Source organism: Salvelinus namaycush, chromosome 5 (genome assembly GCF_016432855.1).
Source record: "Salvelinus namaycush isolate Seneca chromosome 5, SaNama_1.0, whole genome shotgun sequence".
NCBI classification, from domain to species: Eukaryota; Metazoa; Chordata; class Actinopteri; order Salmoniformes; family Salmonidae; genus Salvelinus; species Salvelinus namaycush.
Genome location: NC_052311.1, coordinates 69,229,774 through 69,242,625, shown reverse-complemented (window position 1 = coordinate 69,242,625; position 12,852 = coordinate 69,229,774). Strand labels below are relative to the sequence as shown.

Sequence of the window (12,852 nt, the reverse complement as noted above, 5' to 3'; positions counted from 1 at the left end):
AAGCAAACAGCGGTCCCACTCCACCCAGCCTGGATCTGCTACAGTGATTTTATGCCTCTGGTCCACAGCACATGGAAACCCATTGGACATGCACAAAAAGAGGGGAAACCGCTCAAACACATGAAACAGCTTCCCTCCCCTCAGAGCCTGCAATAGCCATTAGAGGAATAAGCCATTTATATAATCACACAATGAGAGGAGATGTGGCTCTACTCTACTGTTCTGTACTGTTCTGACAATACCTTTCAGCCAGCATTAACTTAGACCCCAATGTTCTGTGTTTTATCCTCCGTTCTGTCATCCAATGTCCAGTCTGAACAGAATGCAGGCAATTCACTGAGCCAAACATTCTTCTGGATGCTGAGAACTCTGGAGTGTCTCCTCCCAACTAAACAAAGAACAGTTACATGAAGTGGAGGGTCCTCCAGCCTAAATACAGGCAATAAACTGTGTCCCATGAACCCCACAGTCTCTCTCTCTGTCCCTCACGCTCCCTCTCTCGCTCTCCATCTCTCCCTTTCTGTCTCTCTCTTTCTCTGTCTTTCTCTCTGGGAGGGAGGACTATTTGTGGAAACAGCATTAGTCCTGGCTGCCATGCTGCCTTTGTATCTCTGTTCTTTACTGCCCAGATCAGTCACTCAATATAGTCGCTGCTGTCCTTGTCTGTTCCTAAGGCTAGAACTGAGATGGGAAAAAAATCATTTTCCCATAATGCCCCTTCATCCTGGAACATGCTTCAGAAGATTTTAAAGTTAGGGGAGTTAGTGTCCTTGTCTGTTTTTAAGACTCTGATCGACAACACTGTTTGTGATAACTGCAGTTGTTTCTAATCTTCAGTTGTATCTTTAACTTGTGACACTTTGTCTTTTGTGTGTATTCTGTATTTTTCTGTAATGTTTTGTGGACACACTGCTATTTCCCTGTTTTGCCTTCTTGCCAGGTCACCCTCACTAAAGAGGTTTTTAACCTCAATGGGTTTAACCTGGTTAAATAAAGGTTAAATAAATAAAAAATGTGTGATAGCAGCAGTAAATCAGACAAGAACAACAACATGGGGACCACCTGTCCTGGTCATTCTCCAGAACACACAACACAAACCTGACCCGTCTGTTAACAAGTTACAGGCTATTAGCACCGTTGCCTCTAATAACAAAAGTGTTCGCAGTGTTGCTGACAAAACATTATATAAAGTATTACTTTCTGTTGACTAGCTAATAGCTACTACCTTTAAAAATAAAATCAAACAGTCTGACAGTAACTCAACAGCATTACAATGGAAGCACACTGAATGCCATGCTAAAAGACTCTCCAAACATATTCACTACTCACCAGCGTCACTTTGCTAGAGTTCCATATCATCAATGCTCAGAATAAGTCTGGAAAACTGTATTGTGAGAGACCTGAATCAAAACCATTCCTTCACAGCCAACTACATCACTCCACATTTGCTCAAGGCAGACCTCAATAGGACATATCCAGTCAACTGAGTCACGGAGAGAAGGAGATAAGGAAGGAAAAGCCCTGACTGTTACCTTACAACAGTGGGAGTTGAGCTGCCTCGTGTGCTGCTAGAGGAACAGGAGACCATATCCACTTAGATAATCCATTAGGGGAGAGACGTCCAGTACGCATGACACAAGTGTCCCAGAGACCAGACAGACAACCAGGCAGAGAGTCCTAGAGACCAGACAGACAACCAGGCAGAGAGTCCTAGAGACCAGACAGACAACCAGGCAGAGAGTCCTAGAGACCAGACAGACAACCAGGCAGAGAGTCCCAGAGACCAGACAGACAACCAGGCAGAGAGTCCTAGAGACCAGACAGACAACCAGGCAGAGAGTCCCAGAGACCAGACAGACGACCAGGCAGAGAGTCCCAGAGACCAGACAGACAACCGGGCAGAGAGTCCCAGAGACCAGACAGACAACCGGGCAGAGTCCCAGAGACTAGACAGACAACCAGGCAGAGAGTCCCAGAGACCAGACAGACAACCAGGCAGAGAGTCCCAGAGACCAGGCAGACAACCAGGCAGAGAGTCCCAGAGACCAGGCAGACAACCAGGCAGAGAGTCCCAGAGACCAGACAGACAACCGAACTGAAGCCCTCCGCTGTGGAGCTGAGATAGAGGCTGGAGAAGATGTCTCGGTGATGGTGAACTGAAGCCCTCCGCTGTGGAGCCGAGATAGAGGCTGGAGAGGTTTGTCTCGGTGACGGTGAAGTTAAAGCAGCGCTAGTGCCAAGCCTGCCGATCTGGCAAGACGTGGTCAAGCAGCCAGACAGACACAGTCTCTCAGGTCAGCTCAGTGCAGAGCAGATAGAAAGGCTCAGGATCAGAGGCAGAGGGTTTGGTTAGGACAGCCCCCTTTTCCATGGGACTTAATAAGACCATCCCCTCAGAGTTCTCCTCTCACAGTGAGACTAGCTGGAGTCATATCTGCAGGACAATACCACAGAGCTGTCTTTACAACTGACTTTACAACTTTACAACTGACTTTACAACTTTACAACTGACTTCCAAGCAGCAGCTAAATACAGTACAGTGGTACCATGTAAGGGTATATGACAGTGGTATCGTGTAAGGGTATATGACAGTGGTACCATGTAAGGGTATATGACAGTGGTACCGTGTAAGGGTATATGACAGTGGTACCATGTAAGGGTATATGACAGTGGTACCGTGTAAGGGTATATGACAGTGGTACCGTGTAAGGGTATATGACAGTGGTACCGTGTAAGGGTATATGACAGCGGTACCGTGTAAGGGTATATGACAGCGGTACTGTGTAAGGGTATATGACAGTGGTACCGTGAAGGGTATATGACAGTGGTACCGTGTAAGGGTCTGACAGCGGTACCGTGTAAGGGTATATGACAGCGGTACCGTGTAAGGGTATATGACAGCGGTACCGTGTTAGGGTATATGACAGTGGTACCGTGTAAGGGTATATGACAGCGGTCCCATGTAAGCTGGCATGTTGGAGAAAGATCCTGCCTTAGTATTCTGTGTTTGCGCACGCACGCACGCACACACACACACACACACACAGACACACCCCTTTCTGGCAGCTGTGCTCCCTAATTTATATGATGACATAAAACAAGTCTCAACCAATGAACCCCACATCAAATGCCTTTTATGGGCCTGGCTTTTCATTTAAATAGTATTAAGAGTGTAAATATTGACATGGTTTCCAGGACACAGCCACTTCCATGCTGCTGGAGCACCAGAACATGACCGATGTGGTGGGACTCAGAAAGACAAGTAGAAAGTGGAGGTGTGACTCATGCTGAGTTTTAAACAGGATAATAAAAGCACAGCACTCTTATTTTCCGACATGTCTTCTCTGTGTAAACCAAGGGCACTGTGATGGGAGACAGCATGGCAGGCAGCAGCACAGCTCACACAGATGCAGCATCTACAGGTCTGTTCTATAGCAGTCACTGATGGAAAGGAGACAGATCCCTACGTCATGAAGTGAAGTTAAAACTACTTCACCATGGCCCCAGGGTATCTTACCTGGACATCCAAATGCCTAGCAACACAAGCGTGAGCATGCATGGAAATGACGCTGACACTTCATTCTCACGAAAACCCTACCCTGTCAATGAAGGGAAAATGTCCAGCATTACATCAGAGGGGAATTCAAAGGCAGTTACCAGGGTGTGTGTCTAGACCTTTCTTGTGAAGGATTACCGGAAGGTGCTTTCCTCAACAGTATTACATACGGACCTTTACCTGAAGGTGCTTTCCTCACCAGTATTACATACGGACCTTTACCTGAAGGTGCTTTCCTCACCAGTATTATATACGGACCTTTACCTGAAGGTGCTTTCCTCACCAGTATTACATACTGACATTTACCTGAAGGTGCTTTCCTCACCAGTATTACATACTGACCTTTACCTGAAGGTGCTTTCCTCACCAGTATTACATACTGACCTTTACCTGAAGGTGCTTTCCTCACCAGTATTACATACTGACCTTTACCTGAAGGTGCTTTCCTCACCAGTATTACATACGGACCTTTACCTGAAGGTGCTTTCCTCACCAGTATTACATACTGACCTTTACCTGAAGGTGCTTTCCTCACCAGTATTACATACGGACCTTTACCTGAAGGTGCTTTCCTCACCAGTATTACATACTGACCTTTACCTGAAGGTGCTTTCCTCACCAGTATTACATACGGACCTTTACCTGAAGGTGCTTTCCTCACCAGTATTACATACTGACCTTTACCTGAAGGTGCTTTCCTCACCAGTATTACATACTGACCTTTACCTGAAGGTGCTTTCCTCACCAGTATTACATACTGACCTTTACCTGAAGGTGCTTTCCTCACCAGTATTACATACGGACCTTTACCTGAAGGTGCTTTCCTCACCAGTATTACATACTGACCTTTACCTGAAGGTGCTTTCCTCACCAGTATTACATACGGACCTTTACCTGAAGGTGCTTTCCTCACCAGTATTACATACTGACCTTTACCTGAAGGTGCTTTCCTCACCAGTATTACATACGGACCTTTACCTGAAGGTGCTTTCCTCACCAGTATTACATACTGACCTTTACCTGAAGGTGCTTTCCTCACCAGTATTACATACGGACCTTTACCTGAAGGTGCTTTCCTCACCAGTATTACATACTGACCTTTACCTGAAGGTGCTTTCCTCACCAGTATTACATACTGACCTTTACCTGAAGGTGCTTTCCTCACCAGTATTACATACTGACCTTTACCTGAAGGTGCTTTCCTCACCAGTATTACATACGGACCTTTACCTGAAGGTGCTTTCCTCACCAGTATTACATACTGACCTTTACCTGAAGGTGCTTTCCTCACCAGTATTACATACGGACCTTTACCTGAAGGTGCTTTCCTCACCAGTATTACATACTGACCTTTACCTGAAGGTGCTTTCCTCACCAGTATTACATACTGACCTTTACCTGAAGGTGCTTTCCTCACCAGTATTACATACTGACCTTTACCTGAAGGTGCTTTCCTCACCAGTATTACATACTGACCTTTACCTGAAGGTGCTTTCCTCACCAGTATTACATACTGACCTTTACCTGAAGGTGCTTTCCTCACCAGTATTACATACTGACCTTTACTTGAAGGTGCTTTCCTCACCAGTATTACATACAGACCTTTACCTGAAGGTGCTTTCCTCACCAGTATTACATACTGACCTTTACCTGAAGGTGCTTTCCTCACCAGTATTACATACTGACCTTTACCTGAAGGTGCTTTCCTCACCAGTATTACATACTGACCTTTACCTGAAGGTGCTTTCCTCACCAGTATTACATACTGACCTTTACCTGAAGGTGCTTTCCTCACCAGTATTACATACTGACCTTTACCTGAAGGTGCTTTCCTCACCAGTATTACATACTGACCTTTACCTGAAGGTGCTTTCCTCACCAGTATTACATACTGACCTTTACCTGAAGGTGCTTTCCTCACCAGTATTACATACTGACCTTTACCTGAAGGTGCTTTCCTCACCAGTATTACATACGGACCTTTACCTGAAGGTGCTTTCCTCACCAGTATTACATACTGACCTTTACCTGAAGGTGCTTTCCTCACCAGTATTACATACGGACCTTTACCTGAAGGTGCTTTCCTCACCAGTATTACATACGGACCTTTACCTGAAGGTGCTTTCCTCACCAGTATTACATACTGACCTTTACCTGAAGGTGCTTTCCTCACCAGTATTACATACTGACCTTTACCTGAAGGTGCTTTCCTCACCAGTATTACATACGGACCTTTACCTGAAGGTGCTTTCCTCACCAGTATTACATACGGACCTTTACCTGAAGGTGCTTTCCTCACCAGTATTACATACGGACCTTTACCTGAAGGTGCTTTCCTCACCAGTATTACATACGGACCTTTACCTGAAGGTGCTTTCCTCACCAGTATTACATACTGACCTTTACCTGAAGGTGCTTTCCTCACCAGTATTACATACTGACCTTTACCTGAAGGTGCTTTCCTCACCAGTATTACATACTGACCTTTACCTGAAGGTGCTTTCCTCACCAGTATTACATACGGACCTTTACCTGAAGGTGCTTTCCTCACCAGTATTACATACTGACCTTTACCTGAAGGTGCTTTCCTCACCAGTATTACATACGGACCTTTACCTGAAGGTGCTTTCCTCACCAGTATTACATACGGACCTTTACCTGAAGGTGCTTTCCTCACCAGTATTACATACTGACCTTTACCTGAAGGTGCTTTCCTCACCAGTATTACATACTGACCTTTACCTGAAGGTGCTTTCCTCACCAGTATTACATACGGACCTTTACCTGAAGGTGCTTTCCTCACCAGTATTACATACGGACCTTTACCTGAAGGTGCTTTCCTCACCAGTATTACATACGGACCTTTACCTGAAGGTGCTTTCCTCACCAGTATTACATACGGACCTTTACCTGAAGGTGCTTTCCTCACCAGTATTACATACTGACCTTTACCTGAAGGTGCTTTCCTCACCAGTATTACATACTGACCTTTACCTGAAGGTGCTTTCCTCACCAGTATTACATACGGACCTTTACCTGAAGGTGCTTTCCTCACCAGTATTACATACGGACCTTTACCTGAAGGTGCTTTCCTCACCAGTATTACATACGGACCTTTACCTGAAGGTGCTTTCCTCACCAGTATTACATACGGACCTTTACCTGAAGGTGCTTTCCTCACCAGTATTACATACTGACCTTTACCTGAAGGTGCTTTCCTCACCAGTATTACATACTGACCTTTACCTGAAGGTGCTTTCCTCACCAGTATTACATACGGACCTTTACCTGAAGGTGCTTTCCTCACCAGTATTACATACGGACCTTTACCTGAAGGTGCTTTCCTCACCAGTATTACATACTGACCTTTACCTGAAGGTGCTTTCCTCACCAGTATTACATACTGACCTTTCTGCAACTGCTACATTCATTGTTGTACATTTAAATAAATGATATATCCCCATTGATTGTTGAAGAATAGAACTTCTGAACACCTCAAGAGCTTTAGTTCACCCGTCAATACCTAACATATAAGCTTGTTTCTCTTCATTGTTTTTAAACAATGTAATTGTTAACACTGTATAGATTCAAAAACATGGTTCAAACTATCATCCTGATATCATGGATGGTCAGTCCTTGTATCCATAGCTCTGTTTATGAATGTGAGTGAGGTTACAATTCTCTAGCCTCGTTCCTCAGCTGTTTACCAAAACAGTGGCCGGTGGCCATTTGTAATTGTCTCTTTCACTACGTCCTTAATAAACCTGGGTCAGACACATATCAAACACCTGAGATCAATATAGTTTGTCCCATAAAATCAAACCAATAGAAGAGTCCCCAAAACTCCAAGCTAAATCAAACGCACAGGTCTGACTCCCTCACCAATGGAAACCTAAGGATAGAAGGTGAGGGTTGGGCCCTGGCACTGTCCCTCTCAGTTACCATACCAACAATGAGGTCATCCCAGACAGGAAGAGGGACAGACGGGCACGGTCTGACGAGTCAGAGCTACTGAGAGGGCCGTCACTGGTCACCACAGCCACAAAGCCATAAACCCCACCTATTTCAACAATTTATCTTCTTAAAATGTGATTTTAAACCTTAACGCTAACCTTAACACACAACCTGATGCCTAACCCTAACCTTAAATTAAGAACAAAAAGCACATTTTTTCGTGAATTTTAATTTTGACTTTGTGGCTGTGATATCTAGTGGAAACCAACTGAGAGGGATTTCCCTATGTCTCATGCCACCCAGAGGTGTGACTGACCTCAACTGAATCACAGCACCCAAAACACCATGAAGCCAAGTGTCACCCAGAGGTGTGACTGGCCTCAACTGAATCACAGCACCCAAAACACCATGAAGCCAAGTGTCAGCCAGAGGTGTGACTGGCCTCAACTGAATCACAGCACCCAAAACACCATGAAGCCAAGTGTCAGCCAGAGGTGTGACTGGCCTCAACTGAATCACAGCACCCAAAACACCATGAAGCCAAGTGTCACCCAGAGGTGTGACTGGCCTCAACTGAATCACAGCACCCAAAACACCATGAAGCCAAGTGTCACCCAGAGGTGTGACTGGCCTCAACTGAATCACAGCACCCAAAACACCATGAAGCCAAGTGTCAGCCAGAGGTGTGACTGGCCTCAACTGAATCACAGCACCCAAAACACCATGAAGCCAAGTGTCACCCAGAGGTGTGACTGGCCTCAACTGAATCACAGCACCCAAAACACCATGAAGCCAAGTGTCAGCCAGAGAACTGGGCATGTAATACAGTATATCTACTTGTACAAACAAGCCAGTCAATTCCACCTTCAACGATTGAAATGTGTGGATGCTTTGGTGACAGAGTGCCATCTAGTGACCAAGAATGAAAATCTATCTAGATGGGGTCGGCAACAGGTGGACTGTTAAAAGAATATATATTTTTGTTATCTATTTAATTTAAGAAATCTGTTTCAAAGTAGTCTCACAAATAGAAAAAGAGACGTGATCGTGTTTCAATATAATCAAGGTATGAAATTATTGTTATTTTTAAATACAATCTCTTTTTGGGCTTAGTTGTGGTCAATTTGCAGTGTACAAATTATTAGAATTATTTTAAGTTCCCACGACCATTCGTTCCGACAACCCCCCCCCCCCCCACCCACACTCTCTATGAGAAACATTTGGAATTGGAATTTCAGTTCACTTCCTGAACTGACTCAAATGGAATGAACTCCAACCCTGATAGATATGCATTATTTTCCCTCTACAGTCAATGTGCCTCAGTTCAGATCTTATGACATTGTAGTTGTAGGAGATAGTCTTCAAGGTAGGATAATGCACCATGCACTACAGCAATGCAGATAGACCGACTGACGGACATACCTGAGCTGGGCTTTGAGCTCTGTGAAGCAGGGTCTCTTGCTGGGGTCGTAGGCCCAGCACTTGGTCATCAGGCTGTACAGGGTAGGGGGGCAGTTGTGGGGCATGGCCAGACGCTCTCCGTTCTCTATCCGGCCGATGACATCGTTGTTCTTCACCCCCTGGAAGGGTTTGACTCCGTAGATGAGGATCTCCCACATACACACACCTGGAGTACAGAGAAACATATATTTATTTAAACCCTAATTTGTCAGCTAATAACTGTTTAATAAGTACTGTATCAAATTCCCATACTCACCAAACATCCACACGTCACTGGCTGAGGTAAAGCGTCTGAAGTTAATAGATTCTGGTGCCATCCATTTGATAGGCAGTTTCCCTTTGGAGGCTGGGAGGAGAGGTGAAAGCAGGACTTTTATTTTTTTTGTGATCAAATGTTTTTATTGTGATTGATTAGACAGGTACACATGATCAATGCAACAAGTAACAAGACAAACACATCCCCTCCCACAGGACTTCCCTAAGCCATAGTTAGATGAGTGGTTCACAATAACAGTCTCACAGAGTCATACGCTGATGAAAAGAGCTGTTGAGTTTCTTTCACTCGCCCCATGCATACGTGCAACAGATATTTCCACGTTTATAATGTCCATGAATGACAGCAGCCACAGCTGTCTGCTTAAAGAGTGAGGAACCTAATGAATGACTTACTGATAACAAAAAGAGCAGAAAGTGATCTCCTCTGGTATGCTAACTGTGGACAGTTAGTCTCCAGAACAGGTGAAACTCCTACCTTTGTAATAGGAGCTGTCCTCCATGTATCGAGACAAGCCAAAGTCTCCCAGTTTAACACAGTCCACTGAGGATACCAGCACATTCCTGGCAGCTATATCCCTGCAAGACGCAGACATGGTTACAATGGAAAAGAGAAGAGTAGTGTGTTTACAGGAAACACACACAAGCCATATTAATAAGGCTAGATTGGGGTGGGGGCTTACCTATGTACAAACCGCTTGCTCTCCAGGTAGGCGAGTGCTGTGCTTAGCTGGAAAGCGTAGAGAATCAGTGATGCCAAGTCGAGGTTGTATTTTCTCACTTGCAGAAAGGAGCGTAGCTATAAAGATGGAAGAGAAAACAAAAGATAATACTCACTTTAGCATGTACATTACATACAGGGATGGATTAATGCAGGAGCTTCCTGGGGCTGAAGCCCCTGGGCTCAGGCCCGATGGGGGCCCAAGAGAGAAAAAAAACATTAAAAAAATGTATAATAATAATAATAAAGGAGATATATACAGTATTTATAAAATATGTAGTATATATTTTGAGTGTAGACAGCCTGATGCCGTTCTGCTAATCATCAGATGGGGGGAGGAGAGGAGGTAAGGGGTGCCATGTGGGTAACTGGGGGCCCTGCCTTGATTGGGTAACTGATGAATAAAAAAAAATAATAATAATAAACTGCATAATAAATAAATGTGACTGGTCAATTGTGTAAGTCAGGGGCTGGGACAAAACATTTTTTTGTGTGCATTTTTTTGTATTATTACAATAATTTTTTATCCAACCACAGGAGCCCGCTCTCAATGTTCAAAATACACCAGAGAGCACAATTTCAGGAAACTAGGCGTATGTCGCGCATCACTACTACACAGGAGAGTAAACATTTTTTTATTATAAAAATGTGTTTTTGGGCAGAAATGCCTTCTGGAATATGTGAACTTTCACGTGTCTTAATAACAAACTTGTATGCCATCTGTAAATATGAAAAAAAAATGTTAAATTACAAGCCTAGTTGGTTTAGCCACAGAAAAAGACAGCAACCTTCTTGCTAGCCCTGATTGGCTGAGATAATGAGTGGGCTGGACATGCCGAGAGATGAGTTCAGACTGGTCTGCCATGTAGCTAGCTTCTGTCTATAACATGAGCCGGTCAGTATGTGTCAGTAATCCTTTCTAACAGGGCTTTTTTGAAAGACATTGCATAGTAGAACTGCATAAGTGTTGTTCTCCACTTTCCGGAGGGCCGAGTTTTGAAATCAGTGGAATTAGAGTATGATAGCTAAGGAGACGGAAAAGATTCTGGCGTTTGATTGCAAATATGCAGCCTGAGTTGAAAAGAGAACACACAGAAGGCTGCTGTATAAAACACCTGTCTCTGGGTTACATCTTCAAACTAAGGACAACCATGGCATCCGTGACAGAGAGGGAGAAGCGTCTATCCATGCATACGGGTAAGATAGTCTAGCTGGCTACATTTTCAGATATTGCACATTTCTAATTTAGTCAGAAAGTCGTTTTAATTTCAAGTTTAAGTGTACTGTTAGCTAACTAGCTAACGTTAGCTGGCTGGCTAGCTAACGTTACATGTATGATCTGTGTAGTTATATTATTCGTATCTCAGAGCCATTTGCATTGCTAGTTATAGCCTAATGTTAGCTAGCTAACATTGAACCTGGTTGGTTAGCTGCCTGCAGATTCATGCAGGGTATTAACGTTATGAGTTGGGATCATGGTTCATTGTTTACCTAGCTAGCTACATGTCTAAACAAAAGACTGCACTATGCAAGTAACGATTTCAATGTTCATGATGTCAATGCGACAACTGTCGATAGACGTAGCGGATAAATCCGCTCTGGCTATCTACTCCGATTTCAGATCACTCTTGTCTCAGTGTGCCAGAGCGCAGAATAACTGACGAATTTACGAACGCTCAACACCAATTGTATATGGCCCGTGTCAGTAAACGTTGGCAAAAAAGCGTGATTAAATTATTGCCAGCAGCACAGTTGCAGTCACCAATGCTCTGGATAACATAAACACAGCCTAACCAGCTCTGCTAGTGCCAGTAAAATGGTCAGAGTGAACTGTTCTCTCATTTGTGTCTGGAAGTAGCTAGCCAACATTAGCCAGTTAGCTTGGGTGCTTGACTTCTGATGTGAGGTCAGAACGCTGGGATCAACCCTACTCCTCGGCTAGACCATCCAGTGTGCGCTCTGAACGCTCCGAGAGCGAAACGCTCTGAATTTGCGAATGTACAATCTGACAACGCTGAGTTTATGAATGCCCAGAGTGCACTCTGAGCACACTCTGGCAGTCCAGATTAAATTTATGAACACGTAGTATAAACCAGTCTTTAGTCTTGAAATCTTTGGTTGTTTAGTACATGGCCTCATGTGAATCCTTAAAGAGATGGGACGGGCAAAGGCTTAAAGAGGGTGTGAACAATGCTGAATGTGTGTAGACAAAGAAAAGCTCCACAGTAGGTACCAAAACATTAAGGGCCATTTTCTCAAAAGTGAGGTTAAAAGTTAATCAACTTTCAAAGCAGAATTACTTTCCCTTTGTTTCTCAACTGTAGTGTATGATATACAATTTTCTAGCTCTGAGTCTCTACTTTTATCCAATGTAAAAAAAACACAATTTCAAATTTTGCTACATAAAACCTGTGGATTAAGTTTTATCAGAAGCTTATCTGCCAAAATAAAGGAAACACCAACATAAAGTGGGACACCACGTGCTGCCAGAACAGCTTCAATGTGCCTTGGCATAAATTCTACAAGTGGACCTAAACCATGCCAGGAAATTGCACCCCACACCATAAAATATACCTAATTTAATCAAGTGTTTCCTTTATTTTGGCAGTTACAGGTATGGTTATGCTGTAGGCATAACCTTTTTGGAACCTCTTACCCTGGCAATTTGACTGTTAAACTCATTTTAAATTTTTATTTTATTTAACTAGGCAAGTCAGTTAGGCAAGTCAAATTATTATTTCCAATGATGGCCTACACCTTATTTCCAATGACGGCCTACACTGTGCTTACAGCCCAACACCGTGCAGGACGTTTGGCATTTGCCAGAGAACACCAAGATTGGCAAATTCGCCACTGGCGCCCTGTGCTCTTCACAGATGAAAGCAGG

General features: G+C 44.0%; 1 protein-coding gene across 1 annotated transcript in view; it reads right to left on the bottom strand.

Annotated features, from left to right (window-relative positions):
• The window catches only part of LOC120048834 (focal adhesion kinase 1-like), a 144,984-nt gene that overhangs the window by 21,489 nt on the left and 110,643 nt on the right, over nt 1-12,852 (bottom strand). The window contains exons 19-22 of the mRNA XM_038995104.1: nt 9,928-10,043; nt 9,723-9,823; nt 9,228-9,317; nt 8,933-9,137 (exon numbers count right to left, since the gene is read on the bottom strand). Coding sequence (XP_038851032.1) covers nt 8,933-9,137; nt 9,228-9,317; nt 9,723-9,823; nt 9,928-10,043 — 512 coding nt within the window. The remainder of the gene's footprint in view (nt 1-8,932; nt 9,138-9,227; nt 9,318-9,722; nt 9,824-9,927; nt 10,044-12,852) is intronic.